Source organism: Perognathus longimembris, chromosome 1 (assembly GCF_023159225.1).
Source record: "Perognathus longimembris pacificus isolate PPM17 chromosome 1, ASM2315922v1, whole genome shotgun sequence".
NCBI classification, from domain to species: domain Eukaryota; kingdom Metazoa; phylum Chordata; class Mammalia; order Rodentia; family Heteromyidae; genus Perognathus; species Perognathus longimembris.
The window spans coordinates 91,198,515-91,225,924 of NC_063161.1; the positions used below are offsets into that span (position 1 = coordinate 91,198,515).

The window sequence follows — 27,410 nt, forward strand, 5'->3', positions numbered from 1 at the left end:
GCATGGTAGGGCCCACCTTTAATCCCAACTACTTGTGAGATGGAAATACAGTTTGTGGATGGTTTGGGGAACAGCAGGATACCTTGTGGGGCATGGCTCAAGTGGAAGAGCATTTGCTCGGTGAAACCTTAAGTTTAATTCCTCCCTCCCTCCATCTCTCCCTTACCCCCTTCTCTCTCTGTCTCTTTCTCTCACACACATATACACACATTAATTTCTCTGTATCTACTTATTCTACCAAAGAAAGTAAAAAGGATTACAGGTTACCTGCTTGGCTCATTCCTACTGCCAAAATGAGGAAGAAATGTTCAGGAGACAAGTAATAGCATCTAGATAGAGATCACCTATTCACTTATTCAATTACAAGCTAATTTATATAAAAATGTAATATTATTTTAGTAACAAAATAGTATACTATCGGTCATCTTACAAATCCTCTCCATTCACCTCTAACTCCTTTGCCTGTTTTATTCCATCAGTATTTGCTCAAACATAAAACCAGTAATTTCAACAATGTTAATGTAAAATTTGTACTGATTTTTTTATGTTGGCGAAAACACTTACCAAAATCAAACCCATCAGGAATAATATTTTCCTTGACAATACCAGTCTTCAAGTTGTCCTATTAAAAGACAAATTGCTTTTATGTTCATTCATGATAACATACCTTATTCTATAAAACTCTATTATCTGCAACAGAAAAGGTTTAAATTCAAACTTGGCAGGGCTTAGAACAAAATATTAACATGGAAAAACAATGTATCATTAAACTGCTATAAAATAATGCTTGAGATTAAGGTGTATGTGTAAACATGTTATGTAATTCATCTATTTCAATAAATTCTAACAGATCTTGCCTAGAAAACAATACCAACTATAGTGTTAATGATATGCCTGATAAAAATCTAACAATACACATATACACTAAAACAATTTACTTACCAATGACTCATCATAATCATTAAGATAATACATTTGAGACTGCACATTCCAATAGGCAAAAAGATTGTCCAATCGTATTAACTGAAAACAAAGCAAATTTATTACATGTCTGGCTTTTTTCTGACACATTTTAAACATATACTAATTTCAGAAGTCGAAATAATTAAGTGAACCCTATCCAGAGTTAAGGAAACAAAAAGCCACTTCACATAAATCAAGTATAAATATGGCATCTGTCTTCTAAAGATTTCTTTTATTAACTTCATGGGCATGTATTCATTCATTTTACCTTCCGAACCAACTTCTCAGACTCATCATGTAAACATGGAATCCAGTTTTGATCAGTTGTCTGAAAAGAAACAACAGCAAAAAGATCACTGCATTAAAAATGACAGAGTGATTAAGTCATCATCTATTGAGCATGCCAAATGCCTTTGAAAATCTATCCCTCAATCAGAGGCTATTAATAATGTGACCACAAGAGGTCTCTGCTTTAAAGGACCACATTTCTGGTCAAAAATTCAAACCAAACTGGGCCTAGTGCAGCATGTCTGCAATCCCAGCAACTCCGGAGGTAGAGAGGGGGAGCATGGATTAAAGGCTAGCCCAGGCGAACACTCTACCTGAAAAACAAAGTAGACACAAAAGACAAGGAGCATATAGCTCAAGTAGTAGAAGACTGCCCAACAAACATGAGGCATGAGCAGAAGGAGGGTGTGAAGAAATTACAAATAAGTGCCAGAATAGAGTTCAAATACACTTAGGAGAACACAGCAGTACCATTAAATTCAGGAGAGTGCCAGATAAAATGAGTAACATAGTAATAAACTTATAGAAATGATCCCTGAAAGTATATGTCTTATCACTAGCCTAATTAATATATGACACGATTAGAAACTATTGATTCTAAAGAAGGACTGTGATTCAAAGCAGAAGAGTTGGTGTAGAGGCCCAATGACAGGCCAATATGATATGTTCAAGTATCTAAAACAGATCAGAATGGCCAGAAAATAAACACAAAGCAAAGAAAAGAGATTAAAAACCAATTAAGTTACCTATGGTCAGATTACAAAGTTTTACAACTTACAGATTTTATTCTAAAGAGCAATCCAAAGTCACTTAGAGCTGGGGACCAGTGGCTCATGTCTGTAATCCTAGCTACTCAGGAGGGCTGAGATCTGAAGACCCCAGTTCAGAGCCAGTGGGAGCAGGAAGGTCCATGAGACTTATCTCCAACTAACCACCAAAAAGCTGGAAGTAGAGCTGCGGCTCTAGTGGTAGAACACTAGCCTTGAGCAAAAAAGCTAAGGAACAGCACCCAGGTCCTGTGTTCAAGCCATAGTCCCAGCATGCATGCACACACAAACACACACATAGTCATTGAGAAGTGCCAGGGATATTCTTAGGGTATAGCATAAACATGGTTCTGGGTTCAAACCTCAACACTGAGGGGGGAAAAAAAGGAGAGGAGAGGAAGAGGGAGAGGAAGAGAGAGAGGGAATGAGGTGGGGAGGGAGAAAAGGGGGACAGAAAGAGAGGGAGAGGCAGAAAGAGAGAGAGGCAGAAAGAGAGAGGAAGAGGGCATAGAGGGGAGACAGAGGGAGAGCGAGAGAGGGAAAGGAGAAAGAGAGAAGGACAGAGAGAGATACACTAATAACCAACCAAATCCTTTTCCTTTTTATTTTGGAGAAAGGGTCTTACTATTTGTCTCAGACTAGCCTTGAACCACAATCCTCCTGCCTAAGACTCATAAGTGGTGGGATTACAGGAATGCACCATTATGCCCATCCAAGATAACTCATATTTTTGTGTGGAGAGCTGAAATGGTGGTTCTTGAGCTTTAGCATTCATTGGGATTGCCAAAAGGGATTTTTAAAACATTACAGGCTGTTTTTTTTTTTTTTAGCTGGTGTTTTAGTAGAAACCTTGTTCCAATATTGCAAAACCAACAACAAAATCCATAGATTCCTGGGTCCCAACACCAGAGTTTCTACTGGATAGGTCTGAGCTTATAAACTAGTTTCCAAGGATTTCCAAAGGTGATACTGTTGTGATAGTCATATTACCAAATCCAAATCACCCTAACAGCAGCACTTAACAGCTTTCCCCTCCATACATCTTTAGTCAGTAACCCTTACTGCTTTTCTCTTTCCCTCTCACTAGCAGTAAAGCCATGCTTGTATATAAGTTTATCTGATTTGGGGAGGGAAAGGGGAAGCACAGAAGCAATGAGACAACCGCTAAATCAATTCATCAGTTATACTCACTAGAAACCATATTAGAACTGAACTATACAACTCAGGAGAGAGGGTCAGGAGGGAAAAACTGGGAGAAAATGAGGGAGGGGGTAACATTGTTCAAGAAGAAATGTACTCAGTACCTGTAACCACTCTGTACATGTACATCACCTTTACAATAAAATTTAAATTAGAAAAAGCAACTGCACACAAAAACCCAACAGTACAAGATATAAAAAAATACTGCACTGAAAATGAATTGAATTTTATTATGTGGCAACACACATAAAGAATTGAAAAACACTTAAATTTTTTAAAAAGCAACTTACAGAAGTCATACAAAATATTTACATGAAGTTTTAAAAAACCTAAATTTTTAAATGGATATACCAAAGTTTAAAATTTTAAGTGTTGGGTGGAGGCTGTAGCTCAGTGAAATAACAGTGGCCCATAGGCATAAGGCTCTGGGTTCAAGCCCCAGCTTTACAAAAACAAAGTAAAATGGAACAGGTAAGTGCTGGTGGCTCAGGTCTGTAATCCTAGCTACTCAGGAGGCTGAGATCTGAGGACAGCAGTTGGAAGCCAGCCTTGATAGGAAAATCTGAGATGCTTATCTCCAATTAATCACCAAAAAAACAAAAATGAAGCTGCGACACAAGTGGTAGAGCAATTGCTCTATCAGTGCCCAGGCCCTGAGGACTGGCAAAGGGGAAAAAAAAAGATTATTTCTGAAAAATAAAAGGAAAATGATGACAACAACAACAAAAAGCATTATCTCTGGAAAAGAAAAGAAAGTCAGAGTAGGGAAAGGGGATTTAAATTTTCATCCATAATATTTCAGTACAATAAAAATATTTAAACCATAGCATCCTGGAGGCAGGCAAATAATTTGTAATTTTCTATGTGCTCCTTAATTTAAAAATTCCTCAATTTCCAATCAGGCACCAATGGCTCATGACTAGAATACTAGCTACTTAGAAGGCTGAGATCAGAAGGATCAAGATTCAAGGTAACGTCAGGGTCTATCATGAAAATAATAGTAAAAGAAACTAGAGCTGAAGATATGGCTTAGTGGTAGAGCACCAACCAGCCCTATAAGCGCACAGCCCTAAGTTCAAACTCTAGTATTGTTCCTCCCTCCCCAAAAAACTTTTGACTTCAAAATTAGACAGGAAGACTTGTAAAGAAATAATTTTATGCTTTTCAAAACTCATCAAAATTTCAGAAATGGATACTGCTTTTATTTTAATTCACTGAAAATTTGGAAATAGATTTTTTTCATTGCTACAGAGGAAGTATTTAACATTATAATCACCCTATACCCCCTCCATGTTTTAGCTGAGCTTGATTTCCAACCTTTTCATTCTTCTTTAATTTTTTGAGAAGGACTCACCAATTACTATAGGGTAGTCTCAAACTTGCCAAATAGCTTAGTCTGATCTCAAGATACTCCTGCCTCAGCTCCTGAGTGCCAGGATACCATACCCAGCATTATTGCCAACCAGGTTTTTTGAGGTATGAATCTACTTACAGATTAATTTCAATCCAGCCTATATGCTTTCTACACCAATTCTATGTAGAGAACCAAAGGCATACATATTTTTGATGCTGGCATACAGGAATCACAATGCACAGTTTGACTACCCTATACTGTACAATATAGTTAAGTTTCTATAATAAACAACATACCTGCATGCTGAGATTTTGAAGGGAAATGCCAAATGATAGTGGTTTGTCTCGATTTGTGATCTAAAAAAATAAAATAAAAAACACTCAACTGATTTTAACATTTGTGCAAAAATTCCTTTTTAAAAAAACTAATTTTCTGGAAAGTATTATATTTCAAATATTCAAAAATATTTTTAGAATTTTCCTTTTCTTTCTTTTCATAAACTGAAGTGCTAGATATTTATTAGTATTGTACTATAATACTATATGTGTAGTTTTTCATTTTTATTTTAAAAGCTTATAAAAAGATTAGCATTATATAGTAAAGCAAATAATGTGTTTAGAGAATAAACTAAGTTTTCTGCAAGATCAGTAAGTCAAGCTCTGACTCCTAGACCAGTGCTCTTTCCAGGAAGTAAAATACACAACTATGAAATTCCTAACTCCCAGAGCATTTTCTCTCATGATCTGAACTGTGAGTAGCTTAAACAAACTGTATCAAAGATATCAAGGATAATCATATTAAAAAAAATCCAAGTAATCTTCAGCTCCTTATCTCTCTACCTCCCATCACTAGGTTGGACACTATGAGTAAGAGCTAAGAAATAGTAAATCCCCGCATATAAATATATTTTTAAAGATCATCTACTGTGGAAGGCGAGGCATTGATCAAGGTATATTTTATTCATAAATTGTTGTGTTGAATTGAAACTCCTCTGTGCAACATAATTTTTTTAATTATTGTAAAAATAAAGACATTCTAGTAAAATACTTACATCATCTTCATAACGAATATGGATGCTGGAAATTTTCACTTGAAGATTTTTTATGATCTGAGTAACTAATTTTTCTGCGAAAGTGTCCTGTTTCTCCTCATGATGTTCTACAATTGCAAATATTCCCTTTTTTAGGACTTGAAAAAGTACATACTTATAAATATCTACATATTAAGGTAACATATTAGCTTGTTAAAGAATTTAAATATGTAAATATGTAACTCGAACACTAACAGCATTTCGAAAAGTCATACTCAAATACATCTGAATGTACAATTTTTATCAAAAGCTTGTTTGTTGTTCAACAGAACTAAAATGTACTGTATTACATTTTACAATCTGTATCTTTTAAGTACTGTCAAGCATATAAAGATTTAAAATCCAATGATGATTAATAAGAATTATAATAGAGTAAAATTAGAAAAACTGGTAGCAGCAGCAAAGAGTCAATCTGCCTTGAAATAGTGATGCCATTATAAGTTGTTTGTACTCTGGTATTATGAACTTTTAAATACAGTATATATGAAATGAGAATGTTTACCATCTGCCCACTCCTTTCTGGTTTTTTGTCCATTCCTTCATGCAGGGTATAGAATTCCTGTTCTTCTCATTCTACAACACTGCTGCTGCACAAAACCTCATCCACATTTTATAGCCTTGCTGGGAATATGGCCTAGTGGTAAAGTGCTCGTCTCATTTTATAGCCTTCACTCTCATCCTAATGCTAATAATTTTAAATGAATACTGAATAAAGAAGTGAAATGCAGAGACACATCAGTAACAAGTAGTTCAGCATGATCAGGGCAAAGAAGCAGATAAGCCTGTTTATAAGGTTCAAGAGTGAGACGGGAGGGCTGGGGATATGGTCTAGTGGCAAGTGAGCTTGCCTCATATACATGAGGCCCTGGGTTCAATTCCCCAGCACCACATATGCAGAAAACAGCCAGAAGTGGCGCTGTGGCTCAAGTGGCAGAGTGCTAGCCTTGAGCAAAAGGAAGCCAGGGACAGTGCTCAGGCCAAAAAAGAGTGAGATGGGATTCAAATCAAGAGTATTTACATATCTTGCGGAACCATTACTAAATAATTCATCTATATAAAAAGTAAAATTATCAGTAATTTTCAAGTAATTTTAAGCATTACTAAAGATTTATATATCTCTATATACACAAGAGGAACTTCTAGCTGATTGCATACATGTTTCTCTATTCCTCAAAAAAAAAAGTCATTAAAGAAAACAACAAAAAAACGGGGCAAGAAAATCCCCAAGGCCAAAAGAAGGTAGGATAAAGAACACATAAAAATAAATAAATAAATAAATATTTAGAAACTGGAAAGCAGATGGGCTTAGCTACCTAAAGAAGCAATTCAATTTTGGAGCTATTATTGGAATACAAGCTAAGATTAAAACAGAATCCTGAAAAGATTCAGAAACTTTGACAGCCCACAAAATAATCAGAGAACAGGCTTGAGGGAGAAGAACATAATACAAGAATTGGTTTAAACTCTGAAAAAAGAGCAGTGAAACCTTTAGGATCCCTTTTTCTCCCACCCAAAGAGCCAAGCACCTATTCATTTTCCAATCTAGTGAAAATTCAAGGGTTTATTGTAGAGAAAACAGGTGTAACCAACTGTAAAAGGAAGGAGGATAAGCCCACACACAAAACACAGAAGTTATATAAAAATCTACATAATAAAGTCTCTCTCTCACACACACACTCACACACACACACCTCACACTTTCTCTAATGAAGTTGTGCTATAAAATATGTATGTAGAGTATACTATTTGGCTCAGTAGTAAACATATCTCTACCAACTGGTCAATCTTCATAATCCACCATGAAAATAAGCATATACATAGTATAAATGCAATAAACCAAGTAATAGTTTTAAACAGATTACTTAGTACTACAGACTTTAGCTTTTTCAATTATGAGTCCTACAATATTTAATTTAAAAAGACATATATATATATAATCTTGATATATAAAAAGTACAAGATAATTTTTTAAAGAAGGCCTATGAGAGGGGATTAGGAATAGACATGAACGACAGCACAAGGTATGAAAGAAATGTGCCTAATAAAATAGAACTATATATGGTATTGCCAGAGACTGTTAAAACTCCATTCTTGTCAATAGGTAAAATATTTATTAAGGTTTATTATTCACTTTAAAAAATCAATACATGGCAGGGATCAACACACATATACTTTTGTGTGTGTGTGCCAGTTCTGGGGCTTGAACTCAGGGCCTTATACTCTTACTTGGCTTTTCTGCTCAACACTGGCACTCTACTACTTGAGCCCCATCTATACTTCCAGCTTTATTGGAGATAAGAGTCTCACGACTTTTCTGCCTAGGCTGGCTTTGAACCACAATCCTCAGATCATAGCTTCCTGAGTAGCTAAGGTGCCCAGCTTACTTTTGCCTATTAGCTATTTAATGAAGAAAAGAAGAACCAAATAAAAACTGGTGAATTATGTCAGGAAGATGACTTTTAAAATAACTGGCTAAGTCAGGCATTAAGACATGATTATAATTTCAATGCTTATAACCTCAGCTAATTGGAAGGTAGAAGCAGGACTGAAAATTTAAAGACAATACAGGAAGTTATTTATCTTAAAAGCAAAATACAAATAGAAGGGATAAGAGTGTTGCTCATGAGATACAGAATATGTCTAGAAAGCACAAGGCCCAAGGTTCAATCTCCTGTATTGAAAAAAGTAAAAATATGGGACTATGATATATAAACCAAGAAGAAAGAACCACTAGGGGGAGAAGTGAATCAGAATATAAAGAGCAGGGCTGGGGATATAGCCTAGTGGCAAGAGTGCCTGCCTCGGATACACGAGGCCCTAGGTTCGATTCCCCAGCACCACATATACAGAAAACCGCCAGAAGCGGTGCTGTGGCTCAAGTGGCAGAGTGCTAGCCTTGAGCGAGAAGAAGCCAGGGACAGTGCTCAGGCCCTGAGTCCAAGGCCCAGGACTGGCAAAAAAAAAAAAAAAAAAAAAAAAAAGAATATAAAGAGCAGTTGGTGACTGTGACTAGAGGACAAATGGCAACAGAAATCAATTTCTGCAAGACACCTCCACTCATAGAAAAGGGTAAGAGGACTGAACATATGGTCTAGATTGAGAAGAAAATAGGTAAATAAACTAAAGTATAACTATCTCAAAGAACTAAATATCTTCAAAGGGGTAAAGAATTGATATTAAGGGGCTGGAAATGTGGCCTAGTGGTAGAGTGCTTGCCTGGGTTCAATTCCTCAGACCACATATACAGAAAAAGCCAGAAGGGGTGCTGTGGTTCAAGTGGTAGAGTGCTAGCCTTGAGCAAAAAGAAGTCAGGGACCTCAGGCCCTGCATTCAAGGCCCAGGACTGGCAAAAAAAAAAAAAAAAGGAATTGTTATTAAGGGAAATGCAAAAAGCAATGGCTAGGCTGGGGATATGGCCTAGTGGCAAGAGTGCTTGCCTTGTATACATGAAGCCCTGTTTCCCAGCACCACATATATAGGAAATGGACAGAAGTGGCACTGTGGCTCAAGTGGCAGAGTGCTAGCCTTGAGCAAAAAGAAGCCAGGGACAATGCTCAGGCCCTGAGTCCAAGGCCCAGGACTGGCAAAAAAAACAACAAAAAAGGAGGCCTTAAAAAAAAACAACAAAAACAAAAACAGAAAAACAATGGTTAAAAAGATAAATTCTATTTGATAAACATAATTGCTATTGCTTAAAACTCCAAAAGTGTGGCTGAACTGAGAGAGAACTGTTCCTTAGAAGTGTTATGCCCTGAGTTCAATCCCCAAGACAAAGATGATAAAATAGATAACATAAACAATACTTCTGACCATTCACTTTAAATTCTATACACAGGACAAAACATACAAGCCATTAGATCCCCATATAATAAGAATCTCTAATGGTTTGAAAAATAACCCCAGAACCTACAGAGAGAGAGGTAATATTCTATAAACTTTTAGGTCTTTTAACCTTTCTTTTATTTACCAATTATTATTTTATTTACCTTGATCTATTACTTTTTGTTTTGCTTCTTCTATTCTTTTTAATTCCTGTTGTTTTGTTTCAATAAGTTGTTTTTCTTCTTTTAAAGGATCATATTTTATTCCTACAGCAAGCACAAATAAGAATATTAGTTACATTACATTTAAACATACTCATTCCACAAAATATCACTCACAATAATCACTAAAGTTTAGAAAATCACTTAGGACACTGGTGGCTAACACCTATAATCCTAGCTACTCAGGAAGCTGAGATCTGAGGATCAGATTCAAAGCCAGCTATAGCAGAAAACTCCATGAGATTCTTGTCTCCAATTAGCCAGAAAAAAGTCAGTAGAGTTGTGCCTCACATGGTAGAATGCTTGCCTTCAGCAAAAAAGCAAGGCCATGATTTCAAGCCCCAGTACTGGCACAAAATACAATAAAGAAAAATAAGTAACAAGTACCAAATTTAAATATTAATATATTTCACAGTATTCCCAAAAATCATGCTGATAAAAAAATAATTACCAAATATTAAGAGTTTTCATTTACAAAAGAGTAATTTAAATAATTTACTTACTAGAAGAAGGCACTATGAGTAAATAAATGTCTTCTAAAACGGCTTCAACTGGTTGAGTATAAAGGTTTTTCCATGGAATTATAAGTTTCAGAATCCCTGTATTAAAAATAAAGATACAAACTCTATTAATCCAGCCTACATTTACCATCAATCTTTTTTCTATGAAGCATTGAAGAGTTTTAGGATGCTCACTGGACAAAAACGTACCTAAATAATGGCAATGGTACATAGTCTAACAAAATGGACTGTATTACCATACTGCTCATTTGGAAATGTGTCACTTTTTAATTTCCAAACCAGATAATATGCTAAGTAGTAAAAATATAATATAAATTAAAACCACTACTTTCAAATAACTTAGTATCTAGTAGGAGAAAAAATCCATAAACACTATACTATAATTAAATTATACAATACTATAACATTAAAGATTAATAGGTTCTATGAGAAATGTGGGCAAATGTCATCTTTAAATAATTCTGAAAATTATCTTGTATTTAGTCTACTGTAATTTCAGTACTTTAGATTACCACTTCAAATTGCCTTAGCATTTTTAGAAACCATCAAAGAAAAGAAGGCAGGCAGGCTCTAAAAGAAATTGTACATGCAAACCAACATAGCCTCAGAAACACTGTATAAATCCTACTATACAAAGTTCTAAATTAACAAAAATACTTCCAAATCCCAACGAAAGACATTGTCATCTTCTATGCAACATAGTTTAAGAATCATACAAACAAGTTTTTATTAAACATGTTTAAACAATACATAGATTTCTATTCAATTAGTAAACTATAAAAGCAGTTAATATAAGCTGTGTGCTGGTGGCTTGTGCCTATAATCCTAGTTACTCAAAAGGCTGTGACCTGGATGATAGTTCAAAGTCAGCCTGAACAGAAAAGTCTGTGAGACACCATCTCCAAAATAACCAGCAAAAGGCCAGACTGGCGGTAAGAATCAAGTAGGCAAGCAAGCTGAAGAGCAAATGACTCTGAGTTTAAACAGTGGTACCACCAAAAAAGGGAGGGATAAAAGGAGAAAATAAAGGAAGGGGGGAAGGAAAGGAAAAAAAACTGGAAAAAAGTGTGTGTGTGTGTCTGTGTGTGTGTCTGTGTGTGTGTGAGAGAGAGAGAGAGGGGATGGGTCTCTGGGCACAGTGCCTGGTTGATCCCAACCCTCCACTTTATACCACATATCCTATACTAGTCAGTATATAGAAGAGTAGTCAGAAACCTAGAAACTTCTGTTACATGCAAAGACTTCATTCTCAACTCAATTTTAAGACTTAATAACAAGTCCTCTCTCCCTCACCCCCTCATTTCTTAATTACACAAATACCAAGCACTAAACCAAGGAGTATATGAACCTCACAATATTTTAAGTTACCCAACACAAAGATATACCTCAACAATAGCACACAACTACAAAATTATCCATTAATTCTTAGAAATATTAAAGAGACACTGGCCAGATTATTTTTGCATGTCAATATTCTAGTAATAAATATAGTTTACCTATATGACCAACTTTAACTTTGAATGGGACATCCAGTTGACTCTACAAAGAAAAACAGAAATCAGTAAAGATGTAAAAAAAATACATAGCAAGTTCACAATATAGCTACTTTTTTCTTCCTCAAATCAATTGCAGGGTTTTAAAATTACATGGCAATTTATTTTACCTCCAATACTTAAACTTACTAAAATGTAAGCTGGAAACTGTAGTGTAATCTTAGTTACTTGGGAGGCTGTGACAGAGGTCAACTGTCATTGGGCCCAGTGATGAGGGAATTCACAAGACTCCATTCTCAACCAATGACTGGGCATGCTGGCACATATCTGTCATTTCAGTGACTCAGGAAAGAACAACCCAAGCCAGACTAGGCATGAGAACCTATCTAAAAATTAACCAAAGCAAAAAGGGGCTAGTGGGTTGGCTCAATTAAGTGGTAGAGTGCTGGACTAGCAAGTACAAGGCCCCAGGTTCAACCTTACAGCTACCAAAAAAATTGTTTTATATGAGAATATACACACATATACATATGTATGTATAATCACAATTATTTTCAACTTAAAGTTCATAAAGGCGTTTTTAAGTAAATATGGGTAACCGTCAACATTAGTAATGAAAATAAAAGCCATATATATCAGAATCATAACACTATTAGTCAATACAGGGCTTTAAATTCAGGATGTGCACTACTTGCTAGGCAGGCACTCTATAACCTGAAACACAGGCCCAGACCTTTTTACTTTTGTTATCTTTTTAATAGGGCCTCACATTTTCCCTTGTCTGGCTTGAACCACAATTCTCCTAGTTATACTTCATGCATGGCTGGAATGACAAGTGTGAACTACCACACTAAGCTTTCTATTGGTTGAGATAGGGCCTCACAAACTTTTTGCCCAGGCTAGTCTTGAACTGCAATCTTCCTGGTATCAGTCACTCAAGTGGCAGAAGCCACTGTGTCCAGCTTATATTATTTTCCTTTAAAGGTGAGAAATTCCACTGTCTGTTTCTACAGTTAGAAATTAAAATTTTGTTGAATAAAATTCATGATTTACAAAGCAGTAACTTCAAAACTATTCCAGGCAGCCTTTACAGTAAAGTGGTGGTAAGAAAAGTAGATTTCCAATTTCAAAATATGAAGTTGGTCTAATGCCATGTATATGAATTAATCCAACATGGATCAAAAACCTAAACACTAGAGCTAAAACTATAAAAACACAAGCAAATATAAGAAAAAATAAATCATGACATTAAGTTTAGTACTGATTTCATAGAAATGCAATGAAAGCATAGGCAATTTTTAAAAAAACAGACTAACTGAACTATATAAAAAGGTTTTGTACATAAGGACACTATCAAGAGATGGTTATTAAGGCAACTTTTTGAATGTCTGCAAGTCATTTATCTGGTAAAGAATACACAAAACATAATTCATCCATAAAAACTAATCCAATTTAAAAATGACAAAAAAATATGCAAATGGTAACAAGCAGTGAAAAGACACTGAACATCACTAGTCACTAGGGAAATGCTAACAAAAATACTAAGATGCCATTTCACATCCATTAGGATGGCTGAAGCAAAGGGGGAAAAATAACAAACATTGAATGACCTAGAAAATGAAAAATCAGAAATCTTGTGCATTGTTGGAGGGAATGTAAAATGATGTGATGGCTGTGAAAAAAAGCCTTTTTGAAAAGCTAATTGTAAAATTATATGATCCAACAATATTCCTCAGTACATAACCAAAGAGACAGAAACAGAGGTGTAAAATCAACACATGTACATACACCATTGCAGTATTGTTCAAAGAGAGGCAGAAAAAACATACATTTACCAGTAGCTAAACACACAAATAAAATGGGATATAAACACAAGAGTATTATTCAGTGATTAATAAAGAGTGATGTTCTGATACGTCACTCAGTGTGCATGGCTCCTACAAAGCATTATATGCTACACAAAACAATATAGACATACATGGACAAATAGGATATGATACAATGTATTTGAAGTGTGTACAGAATAGGAAAATTATGTGGCTAGAGAAAGATTTTCAATGTGCAATGGAGAACAATTTCCATGATCAATGGGAAAAGGAGAGAAAGCTATTATTTAATGAGACTATTCTTTACAAACTCTCTTGAGGAGTAAAAAAGTTTTGAAAATAGATACTATAGTTATACAAGATTGGTGAATATATTTCATACCACTGAAGTAAAATATAAGAACAAAAATATAAACATTTTAAATTGGAAAAATATTCTCCAATTTTACTTTTATAAAATAATTAAAGCTCTATTTTTGAAAACTCATATTTTATAAAAATAACTTCCAAATTTTTCTCCAAGTTAAATAATACATAGTGACAAGGTGAATCAAGAAGAATAATTATAAGCACTAATATCACAAAACCTACCAAGGCATTTTCTTTAATTTCAAGATTCTTGAGGGCTACAGCTCCTAGAAAAGATTGTTAAAAAAAATAAATAAACTTTAAGCATCCAATAATTTTCCAACTAAGAAAGCACTTATCATTCCTAAATAATCACAAAAATGTACATAAGAGAAAATACAGTAAACCTGTGTGTGTGTGCGCGCGCACGCGCTAATCCTGGGCTTGAACTCAAGGCCTGGACACTGTTCCTGAGATTTTTTTGCCACTTGAGCCACAGCTTCACTTCTGGCTTTTTTGGTGGTTAATAGACATGAAGATTCTCACAGACTTTCCTGCCTAAACTGCTTTGAACTGTGATCTCCAGATCTCAGCCTCCTGAGTAACAAGGATTATAGGTGTGAGCCACCAATTCCAGGCTTAATACACCTATTTTTACAGTTTCACCTTCATTCTTCTTCATAGTCTAAGATCGTATGCATGTTCAAAACAACACCTTTTGAGAGTTTTGTTACTTCTGTACTATATGAATGAATATATGTTAAATCAGAACTTAATAAAAGATTAATCTGTGGCTGGGAATGTGGTCTAGTGGTAGAGTGTTTGCCTAGCACGCATGAAGCCCTGGGTTCAATTCTTCAGCACCACACACAGAAAAAGCCAGAAGTGACTCAAGTAGTAGAGTGCTAGCCTTGAGCAAAAAGAACCCAGAACAGTGCTCAGACCGAGTTAACGACTAAAAAAAAAAAAGATTAATCTAGCAAAGTGTCATGATCAACGAACAGTGAATTACACTTAAATACCTATATAATGAACATAAAGAAATTATAAAATGTAAAATCAGTAAGCAATGATAAGCACAAAAATTGCATTCAAATGGAAAAAGAAAACAATAAAAAAAACCTAACAGGACATAAGTGCAGGACAATTATAATAGCTATACCATACAACGAAGATGAACATATAAAGAAAAAAAGGAAACAGGCAAAAAACACAAGCAGTATAAAAACAGACCTGAAGACCAATGGAATAGAAGATCTAGAAATAAAGCCGCACTCTTACAGTCAGCTGATATTCGACAAAGGAGCTACTTCTTCCCAATTTGTAATTGCTTTAGATGTAAGTGATTTAGCCAGTGCTGCTAGCTCATGCTTATAATCCTATCTGTGATGTTGAGATCCAGAACTCAATTTGAAACAAGCCAGGAAGAAACTCTATTTCCAAGAAAACCCAGTAAAAAGTGAGGCTGGAAGTGGCAAAAAAGCCAAACAAATGCCAGTCCCTGAGTTCAAACCTCACTATCCATAAATGCATATATTTAAATATTTTAAATATATAGTTATATATATGTTCATAAATACATATTTAAATAATTTATAATTTTATATTTACAGACACATATAAATAGCAGTCATAGTGACATATGCCTCTATAAATCCTGTCATTCAGGAGTTGAGAGGTAAGACAGCAAATTAGGGGCCAACTTGAAATATATTGTGAAAGGATAGTGGATATTACATAGCAAGACCTTGTCTCAAAACCCAATGATTGAGCACAGGACATGCTTTCCTAGCATGCACTCAACCCTAGGTTCAATCCCAGGACTGGGGAGCTAGGAGGAAGGTTTAACATCTCTACAAACCAACAGGCACAGATTGACACAATTTATGAAAACCAACAGTATCCAGCCAGACATGGTGGCACACACCTACAATTCCAGCGCCTCCAGAGGCAGAAAGTATAGGATTACACTTAGATGACACTGCTGAAGCAAAAGCTGTGAGACACTATTTACTCTGAGGCTTGGAGGAGTGGAGATTAGAGATAAACTCAGAGGAAAAAATGTTTATGACTACATCTCAATCAATGACTGGGAATGGTGGTATACGGGTCGTTCCAAAAACACAGGGAAGAATAAGAGGAATGTAGTCTAGGTCATCCTGACATAAAGCAAGAGCTTATTTTAAAACAACCAACAGAAAAAAGGCTGGCAATGTAGCTCAAGTGGTCCAGTGCCAGTATAAGGCCATGAGTCCAAATCCCAGTACCACCAAAAGAAAAAAAAAAAAAAAGCTAGGCACAGTGACACATGTCTACTATATAATAAAGGAAGGTAGGAGGACCATGGTCCAAAGCCATTAAGCTAAAAAAAAACCATAATAGCCATATGAAAAAAAGAACAAAAAAATCCCTAAAAAGCAAAAAGGACTGGAGGCATGGCTCAAATAGAAAAGAATGTGTCGTGCTAGCATGAGGCCTGACTTCAAGCCCCAATAATATCCTTAATCAAAGCGGTTCACTGGAGGTGAAGGAGAAGGGAAAGAGAAATAAGACTCTGTCGGGGAGTAGTTGGGCTAACAAGGAGGATGAAGGAAGTCAAATATGATATAGATCATTTGTATTTATTAAAATTGGACATCCGGGCACTAGTAGCTCACGCCTATAATCCTAGCTCCTCAGGAGCCTGAGATCTGAGAATTGTAGTTTAAAGGCAGCCCAGGCAGATAAGTCCCCATGAGATTCTTATCTCCAATTAACCTCTCAAAAACCAGAAGTGGAGGAACTGTGGCTCAAAGTGGTAGAGCACTACTAGCTTTGAGCTAAAGAGCTCAAGGTCAGCACCCAGGCCCTGAGTGCAAGCCTCCTAACTGACAAATAAAACCTGTACAAGGTGTTTGGAAAAAAGGGGAAAGGAAGAGATGGCAGATGAGGTCGACTGGAATATATTAAAAACATGTAGAAATTTAACAATGAAATCTCTCTCACATCACTAACACAGGCTAATAAAAAATTAAGGGAAGAAATCTAATGGAAGACTATAAATATATGAGACAAATTAATAAAGAAATGGGAAGCCTTACACCACTATTGACTAATATCAAATAGATTAGAAATTCCACTCAAACACATTCAAACAAGTATATATGGAACAGTATCCAGGACAGACCATACAAAAGGTCATAAAGCAAGTGCCAACAATTTTCAGAAAACTTAAATCACAGAAGTCCTTTTATGATACAATGTAGTGACTAGAAAAAAAAACTGCAGAAGTTAAATAGAAAAATCTACATACATAGGAAAATTAAACATGTAACCAACGGGTCAAAGAAAAAGTCTCAAGAGAAATTAGAATACATTGAGAAAAACAAAATGAAAACAAAACATACTATAATTAATGGCAAACAGTACAAGTAGAAATGAAGGAAATTTTATACCTGCAAATGCTTGTATTTAAAAAAGATAAAATATCCCCAATGGCAACCTAAGTTTACAGCTTAAGGAAACACCTAGAAGGGGAAAAAAAATAAAGACCAAAACAGAAATAGAAAAATGAGATAATAAAAGCTAGAAGTTGTTCACTGAGGTCAACAAAATTGACAAGACCTCAACCAGACTAAAAACAAAATAAAAAGAGCCAAAGAACTATAATCACTACCACATTTACAGATGTCTAAAAATTCTGAAGGTTGTATGAACAGGGCTTTCAATACAACTCAGTGATACTTGCCTGGCATGTGTGAGGCCCTGGGTCTGGTATACAGCACCACAGGGAGGGGGAGAAAAACCACAATTGTGGTCCATTGTACAGCAACAAATCTAATTACGTAGATGAAACAGATAAAATGCCTAGAAACACATGGCATATCAAGATTAAGGAATAATGAAATAGTTCAAGGAGACTAAATCTGTAATTTAAAATTTCCAAAGAAAGCCCCAGGACTGGATGATTTCACTAAAGAGTTAACTAAACATTTAAAAATAGAATATCAATTCTCCACAAATTCTTCCAAAAAAGTGAAGAAAATATTTTCAAGTTGAAGCCAACATTACTCTAATATCAAAGCCAAATACACCACAAGAAATGCAAAGTACAGAACATTACTCTAATATCAAAGCCAAATACACCACAAGAAATGCAAAGTACAGAATAATACCTTTGACAAATACTGATGTAAACTCAAAAAGTAATAAACAAAACTCAGTGGCATACTTAATACACATATATACACATGCATATATATACACATACATATACTGTAATTCGATAGGATTTATTTCCAGAGTTCAAAAATGAGTCAGTATATACAAATCAATGTAATATACCACTTTAAAGGTAACAGATACAGTGTCAAGGTTAAAAGTAAGTTTCATCTCTAACACACTGAACACAGAAACCTTCTATGACTAAGTGAAGAGTGTTTTCCATACACACACACCAAGCAATTTTCCAGCAAGCTGGGTATCTGGATTCAACTGTTGAACTGTATCTAGACAGAGAATCCTATCAGACTATTATTTCAATGCCTATCACAAACCAACTGGCTTTTATTTAATCAGGCTTCCCTCAACCTTCCCCTCCTTTGGTTAATAATTTGCTGCTACGGCTACAAAACTTAGGGAGGCATAGGACAAGATATGGAGGCAGTTACGTGGAGCTCCTATGCCCTCTGTAGGTAAGCCACACTTCACCAATTGGTGTGTAGCATGTAAATTTTACGTTTCACATGTGATCCTCGTCATAGCTCCTTAAAGAGCTTTTATAGAATTTGATCTCTTAGCCTACCTTTTCCTTGGAGGCTGGTGAGACTAAAAGTTCCAATCTAGTAAATCTTCTAATCACTTTGTCTTTCTGTAGAATGCCCCATACTGAGGCTATCTAAGGACTCTAAGTCACCTTGTGAGTATAAAGTTATATTATGAAAGGGCTCATTATGAAAAACAAAAACCACTCCTATCACAGGTAATTTCAAGGATTTTAGGAGCTCTGTCACAGAAACTGGAACAGACATCAAACACCCCCCTTACCCTCCCACCCCCGCCGCCACACACTCACTTATACAATTATACCAAGGATATAAACCCATCAATCCAGTTACACTAATAATCACTTTAATGTGATTGGTGAGAATATATCAACTAAACAAATAGCAGAGTGAAATAAAATACCAGTGACAAAAACCCAAGTCTTAAATACAGTTTATGTATAATAAACACTTTATATAAAAATATTTTTAAAGGGAAAATGAATGACATACCATGTTAACACAAACCAAAACAAACAAGAGAAGCTAATATTAATTGTGGCGATAGTACATATGATGGCAAAAAAGTCATTTCTCTAGGATAACTCATTATTCCTTAATATGTATGTGCATAAGTCAAAATAAATAAGCAATACTAATAGAACCTCAAGCAGAGATAAATACAATATTCCAGTTTAAAACTTCAACAACCATTATCTACTACCAGATGTCACAGGTAGAAATTCAGTTAAGGACACAAATGAACTGAAGAATACCACCAACCCACTGGATCTGATACAGAATGTTTCATCAAACATCAGAATATACATTCTTCTGAAGCACACATGAAACATTCATAAGTTAAGCCCATGCTCAGCTCTGTAACACATACCTTAACAAATTTAGAAGTTAGGCTCATACCACAATGGAATTAAACTAGAAATCCATACAATGAGGACAAAGCTAGAGGAGAGGGGAATCACAAACATTTCAGAAACATAGCTCTGAATAATATTAGGTCAAAGCAAGTCAGAAAATGTAAAATATTTTTTATCAAATGAAAATAACTATGAAAACTGTAACTTTCATCAACACCCCCCACACCAAAAAATTCTCTGCATAACACTTGTGAAGTAAAGGCAGAGCTTACAGGAAACTTATAGTACTGAAGACATATATTATTAGACACATGGTCCAAAATCAGTAATATAAAAGCTTTCAACTTAGAAATCTAAAAAAAGTATAAGATAAATTCAAGGAAGAAAAAGATACATAATAAAAATTGAAGTAGAAATTGATGAAATTACATATTAGGAAGTCAATGAAACCAAAACCTGGCTCTTGGAAAAACTTCAATAAAACTGGTAACTTTCTAAGCAAGTCTACAAAGAACATATAAAAAAGACAAATTACTACAATTAGAAATGAAAAAAAAATCACTACTGATCACATGCACTATATAAAAGTATGACAAACATTCCCAAACCTTTTATAATGTAGGTGATATAACAATCCCTTAAGAGGAATACTGTATCAAAGTTCACAGAGAAAAATAATTTGAATGTATGTCTATTCAATAAAATAACCAAATAATTAAACAACTGAAAAAAAAATCTTCCAGAGCTAAAAGCACCATGCCCAAATGATTTCATGGATATTCTAACAAACATAAAAGGAAAAATGATGCCAATTCTCTATACTTCTTCCAGAAACAAAAGCAAAGGGAACACTTCCTAACTTATTCTGAGGCCAGCATTATCCTACTACCAAAACTCAACCAATCAATTGATCAATAAATGACAAGAGAAACTGGAAACCGATATCTCTGATGAACAGTGCAGATATTTTTAACAACTTACTAGTAAATTAAGTCTTAAAAGGTATAAAAAGAACTATCATGAGGAAGTGGAATTTATTCCACATTTAGATCTGGTCGGAAACCAGTTATATAATCTATTATATCAATAGGCTAAAAAACAAAATTCTATGGCCATACCAATAAAAAGACACAACTGACTGGATTTTTACAAGAAACTCACCTTACTAGCAAAGACATAAACAGAATGGAAGTGAATGACAGAAAATGAGATTCCTAATAAATGGAATTAGGAAGAAAGCAGGAGTAGCTATACTTCTATCAAAAAAAAAAAAAAAGGCGACAGCCAAAAATGAGCAAGAAGAGACAAAGAAATGTTATTACATATTGATGAAGAAAACAATTCATCAAAAGTATACAATTATTATATATATACATATATATGCCACGAATGTTAGAGTATCCAATTTAATATAATAAAAAGAAATAGTACTGAGACTAAAAGGAGAAATAGACTTCAATACAACAGCAGTGGGTAGCTTCAATAACATACTCTCACAAATCATTCAAACAAGAAAAAATTAAAGAAATATCAAAGCTAAACTACAAAATCAGTTGGGAATTTTGAAACTACTAGAAGAAAGCATGTAGGAATGAGTCTAGGAATAGGCAATCACTTCTGAGTAGGATTCCAAAAGCTTAGGAAAAATTTTTAAGAACTGACAAATGAGCTCACACATTGTGTGTGTATGTGTGTGTAATTCAAGGCTTGGGCGCTATCCCTGAGCTTTTGTGCTCACAGCTAGCGCTCTACCACTGAAGCCTCAACTCTACTTCCGGCTTTTTTTTGGTGGTGAATTGAAGGTCAGGGTCTCACTTGTTTTTTCCCTTCTAAGGTGGAACACAACTGTAATCCCAGCTACTCTGGAAGCTGAGATTGGGAGGATCATCATTTGAGGCCAGATTGGAAAGACAATTAATGGAACCCCATCTCAGCCAAAAAGCTAGGCTTAGGAAAATACATCTGTGATCTCAGGTACGTGGGAGGCTTAGGTAGGAAGACAGGAGTCTGAACGTGTTCAGGAAAAAAACCACAAGAATCTATCTGAAAAATAACTAAAGCAAAAAGGATATGGCTTACATGGTAGAGCACCTCTGCAAGACTCTGAATTCAAACCCAGAACTGAAAAAAGAAAAAGTGTCTTACTTAAATTTAAAAAGTAAAATAAACTAATTAAAATCTTTATGAGAAATTTTAAAATGTATATTCATTACAAGCATTTATAGTAATTCTAACACAGCCTAACTCTTGAAGAAAATATGTGAAAGGTTAGATTATTTCCTCCTGAGACTTTAAAGTAAATCTAGGAAATATTACCATCTCCTAATGAGAATTATATAGGAAGGATGGAGACATGTAAATAGAAATGTGCAAAAAGTAAACGTTACTAATATCAAAATTTGCCAAGAAACAGTACTAGGATGAGCTCAATTCTTTTTTTGCCTGCAACAAAACAGATTATTTCCAACATGTAATCCTTCACTGTATTTGGCACAGTAGATAGAACTCATTTGTTACATTATAACTAAACAGATCTGTTGTAACTATTTATATACAACCATGTTTCTAAGAGAAAGTAAATTCTGGTTTGCAATGAACCATTCTGGAAAGCTTGAGTATAATACCCAATAAGTGTTGCCTAAACATTAACTGATGCTATTAATATGTTAATGGTAAAGTTAGCTGGATTATTACACAGAAGCATGTATTTATAACTAGTAATGGGTACTCCTGACATGAGACCACAAGAAGTAAATAATTATCTTACAGTAGTTTCTACAGTTATCTGGTTGCTATTATCAAATGTGCTGAATGAGGGAATGCACCCTCATGCAAAAAAAATGAACCTCAACCTTTAACTTCCATCACATACCTTATGCATAATGAATTGGAAGGCTAAAAGCAAAACTATAAAACTTGTAGAAAACACAGAACATCTTTTTTTAAAGAAAAATTTTGGGTTAGGCAAACATTTTGCAAACACCAAAAGAGAAGTATTTTGATAAACTGACTTTATTTTTTTAAACAATGTTTGCTGTACAAAAGACAGGCCTGGCAAACTGGAAGACAATATTTTTGACAAAAGACTTCCATAACATAAAGAATTGTCACCAGTGATGGAAAAATACTTTAGGAGTTTGGCAGTTCTTCAAAGTCAAGCAGTGTTAGCATATGACCAAACAATTCCATTCCTAGTACATACAAACAGAAATTAAAATTCTCCATAAAGGAACATGCAAATATTCATAATAGTGTTATCTATAATATCTGAAAGGTGGATGAATCTCCACCAACTGTTGAGTAGATAAACATATATGACACAGCCATATAATAGAATACCATTCAATCCATCTTTCAACATGGAAAACCCTGAAAAATATAATCTTAAGGAAACAGAAACTAAAAGCTGTATATTGAATCGTTTCATTTAAACTTGAAAAATCCTGAAAATATAATCTTAAGGAAGCCAAAACAAAAGGCTGTATGTTGCATGACTCCATTTAAACCAAGTATTCAGAATTAGTAAATCCATAGATACAAAGTAGACCAAAGGCTGCCAGAAGCAGAGTGGGCCAGGAGTCAGAAAGAATAGGAAGTAACTACTAACAAGAATGAGGTTTAATTTGGGAGTACCTAGATGATTGGAATTAGTGATCATTGTTACATGGTCTTGTTACTATACTAAAAGGCACTAAATTGTACATTTTTAAAGTACATGTATTTTACAAGTTTTATATGTGAACTGAGTCTTAAGAGAAAAAAACAAAACCAATACAATTTAAAATAAGCAAAAGACCTGAGGTGTCACTGGCAGAAATATACAAAGACTATGAAAAGATTATATCAGCCAAGCACTGGTGGCTTGTGCCTGTAATCCTGGCTCCTCAGCAGAGTTTTATCAGAGGACTGCAGTTGGAAGCCAACCCAGGAAAAAAATCCTCTAGATACTATCTCCACTTATCAGCAAAATGCCAAGCTGGAGGCATGACTCAGGTGTAAGAAGCTCCAACAGCACCAACCCTGAGCAAATAATCCAAGCAAGAGTGTAAGGTTCTAAGTTCACACCCTAGAACAGGCACAAAGTGGAGGGGGGGTGGAAATACTCAATACCTTTAATCACTAAGGAAATGCAAATAAAGACAAATGCTTTTACCATTACACATTTGATGACTATACCAAGTGCTCATGAAGGTTCAGCATAAACTAAATCCTGATACAACACTGATCAAAGTAAAAAATTGCCCCTTAAAAAGCAGTTTCAGTTTCAAAGTGCATTAGTATGTTTATAACTATAATGAAATACCTGAGGCTGGGTATCTTCTTTACAAGAAGAAAATATATTCAGCTCAGTTTTGGAGCTGAAACTCCAAACAACATAAGGTGGCTTTGAGAAACACCCATACCCACACCTCCTAGTGGATGGCACCCCAAAGGCAGAAGCATATGTAAGAGGGAGAGATCACACTGGGAGACAGAAAGTCAGAGTGAGAGGCCAGTAACAACCACCCTTGAGCACCTACTTCTGTTAAGACCCAACACCTTTTCACATCATTGCACTAGAGACCATGATTCCCATAGAATCTTTGAAGAACACATTCACACCATATCCAAACCACAGCCTGATCTTTCTCATAAAGCACTCACCATATAACCTATTTACTCAAGAGAAACAATTATGTTCACACTAAAACCTGTAAACAAATACCACAGCAACTTTATTCATAGCTGCCAAAAAACAAACAACAACAAAAAACCTCAATTGGCAAACAGACACATTTATAGTACATCCAGAAAATGAAGCACTGCCGTACAGAAATGAAATACTGATGCTCACAACATGATGGCTCTCAAATGCACTTTAAGAAGTCATGACCAAAGGCTACAAACAATATTGGTGTGTGTGCATGGTTGAGTACTGGGGCTTGAGCTCAGAGCCTGGGTGCTGTCCTTTAGCTTTTTCACTCAAGGCTGGCTCTCTACCACATGAACCACAGCTCTACATCTGAGTTTGCGCTAGTTAACTGGAGATAAAAATCTCACTTTTCTGCCTGGGCTGGCTTCAAACCAAAACCCTTAGATTTCAACCTCCTGAATAATTAATATTACAGGTGTGAGTCACTGACACTTGGCAACATAACTTCATTTATATGACACTCTGAAAAAGCAAAAATGTCAGTGATGAAAATGAAAACATCAGTGGTTGCCAGGTGAGGTGGGTCAACTACAAAGTAGCAAGTGGGACTCTTGATAGAATTTTCTTTATCATTATTATGTTGATGGATGCTTCTCTCACAATTTCTCAAGCCAGCTATTTGTGAACCACAAGAGTGAATTTTTAAGTTTTGGATACATGTGTTGTTAAATCACAGTCCATACAAACTTTAGCTTAACTGCGGGAGTAACATTTTACTACAGAACAAACCCACAGCTCAAGTGTTTGTTAGGCTTCTTTTTGAAATATATATATATATGTATAGATATGCAAGTATGTGTATACATATATATACTTGTATGCATACAGACACACATACACACATATATGTAAACATTATTCTCACTTTGCAACTAAAACAGGACATACACTGAACAATTTGCAAGCTTCTAGTACTAGTCAAAGGCTACATTAGTATTATGGTCCTGTTTTGTCTACGATACCATGGTAAGCTAAAAATTTTTTATTTATCTTGATAAACAAAAGTACTTTTGAAGGCTGTAGAAGTATTCAAAGGAAGAGGTGATAAGGGGGGAGAAAAAGCACAGAGGGGAAGAGAGCCCAATATAATTAACACACATCATTAGTTTGCCTGGGACACTCACTTTTAAAAGGACTCTAATTTCTAGTGGATGCGGTCAATTTTTGAAAAAGTATAATACAGAACAGATGGAAGCACTAAAAATAAGGTTCTAAATTAGGGACAGCGCCACAGGGAAGGAACACGAAGAAAAACTTCCGCCCTTCACTCAGCAAATCCACTGCTGTCAGGTGTGACATGCTGTACTCCTAATTTTTGCTGCTTCTTCTTCTTAATTTGGATAATTGACCTCAGGCTCAGAAAATCCCAAAGCCTTACAAAAACTCCTGAGTCAGGCAGTGACCTTCAAACACACAAACAACCCTTTAAAAAAAGAAAAAGACTTATTCTGCACAGATCTTTCCCTTTTCGTGTGTAAGCAGCCGGGACCCGGGCACGCCCGCAATGCCAAGTCCACGTGCTGTGGCCGTGAGGGGGAGCCCGGAAAGCTCCCAAGACTTCAGCCACAGTCGTGAGGCTGGGGAGAGGGAGAAGGGGCGAAGTCTCCGGTCACAACCACGGGCTTCGCGTGCGACCCTCCGTGGGCACCGGGGGGCATCCGTCACAAACCGAGGAGCAAAAAAAAAAGAGAAGGGAGACCCACGCCGGGGAGGCATGACAGAGCGCGGGGTCAGCTGGCCCGGCGCGCACACGCCGCCCGGCGCGGGAACGCGCATCGCCCAGCCGGGACGCCCACCTCGGGTCCGACGTTCATCCACCACTCACGAACTCTACTCCCGCTGCCCCCCAAAAATATAACAAACTCGCTGGCGGAGGAGGCCCGGGCACCGCCGCCCCGGCTTTACGTAACTTGAGCGGCAGGCAAGGCGGCAGGTGGCAGCCGCTGCGTCTGGCCGGGGACCCGAAAACCCCTCACCAGACTGGGCCCGGCGGAGGCGACTACCCGGGTCTCGTTACCTCTCCAGATGCCCAGAGAGAGCTGGGACGTGTCCAGGTTCACCACGTAGTCTCCCAAGAACCGGTTCAACACGTCCACGACCACCGACTCGAATACCATTTTCCTCGGCCGCAGGGAAGACAGTGGCCGCCTCCAGCGCTCCTTTTTCTCCAGGCGCCTCTCCCTCGAGGACCCTCGGTTCACCGGCTCCCAGGCGGCTCCCGCCGGGGTGCCAGTGCTGGCCGGACGCGCCGCTTTAGCGCGAGCCCAGGGAGGGCGGAGGCGGCTGCGCACACTACGCATGCGCACCTCGTTTGCGCCGTGGGGAGGCGGGACCAGGGCCGGACCTGGTCTCGCCTCCCGGAAAAGGAGAAAAGAGCGGCTGCGAGGCCGCCAATCAGGCGCGTGGTCCTCCCCGAGGATTTCCCACCCAACTCTCCCCTCCCTGCTCCCAGAACCTCTCCCGTCGGCCCCGCCTCCTCTCCGTCGCCTAGCAACGAAACATGTGTCTTGAGCAGCCATAAGTTTCTGGCCCCGCCCCCAAATGCATTACGGACGGTCGACAGCCACACTCGGGCTCCTGGCCAGCGGTGGGCGTGGCGCTAACCGACCGCAGGAAACGCCCCTCCCCGCGGGAGCCTGTGACAGCCCCCTGGTTCCAAGCGGTTGGCGGATGGGCGACTAAGTAAGGAGTAGGCAGATTCCAGCTTCTTGGCTGGTATACCTGAGGCTTCATGAAGGGGTATCCTAGGGAGTATCCCCCCATTATTACAAATTAGGAGAGGTAGAGCCGGCCAGGGTGTGTCTGGACTCTGACCGCCTGCCAAAGACCTGCCGATGAGTGTATAGCCTGCAAATTGAGTCTGACGGGCACTGACCACGAATACACTCAAACTTGGAGTGGAATTTTAGGGCGCCTTCCCTGAAACTTCAAAGGGCACTCGATTTGGGTTACGTCATTTACGAGGAGACACCTGTCCTTCCCCAAACGTGATGCGTTTTCCAAGTGAAGAGAGCCAATCTGGAAATGGCTGAGCTCCCTCCAAGGAATGCTGGGAGTCTAGACTTTCACCTCAGCCTGTGAAGAGTCACTGTTCTAAAATAAAAACTAGAGTACTTCCAGCTCCACCCTTTGGGGTTTGTGTAGAACTTAGCACCCAAAAGCCCGAGATCAAGGAGACAGTAAGTGTGAGACTTAGAAAATTGT

General features: G+C 36.9%; 1 protein-coding gene across 3 annotated transcripts in view; it reads right to left on the reverse strand.

Annotated features, from left to right (window-relative positions):
* The window catches only part of Vps13a (vacuolar protein sorting 13 homolog A), a 178,199-nt gene extending 151,692 nt beyond the window's left edge, over positions 1-26,507 (reverse strand). For 2 of the 3 annotated variants that reach the window (XM_048332068.1, XM_048332083.1), the window contains exons 1-10: positions 26,224-26,506; positions 14,137-14,180; positions 11,719-11,765; positions 10,209-10,300; positions 9,649-9,750; positions 5,624-5,730; positions 4,869-4,928; positions 1,232-1,291; positions 943-1,023; positions 565-622 (exon numbers count right to left, since the gene is read on the reverse strand). In XM_048332068.1, coding sequence (XP_048188025.1) covers positions 565-622; positions 943-1,023; positions 1,232-1,291; positions 4,869-4,928; positions 5,624-5,730; positions 9,649-9,750; positions 10,209-10,300; positions 11,719-11,765; positions 14,137-14,180; positions 26,224-26,506 — 934 coding nt within the window. Of the gene's footprint in view, positions 1-564; positions 623-942; positions 1,024-1,231; positions 1,292-4,868; positions 4,929-5,623; positions 5,731-9,648; positions 9,751-10,208; positions 10,301-11,718; positions 11,766-14,136; positions 14,181-26,223 lie in introns of all 3 variants that reach the window. The other variant, XM_048332075.1, reaches the window with a different exon arrangement.
* Between the last annotated feature and the right edge of the window lie 903 nt (positions 26,508-27,410).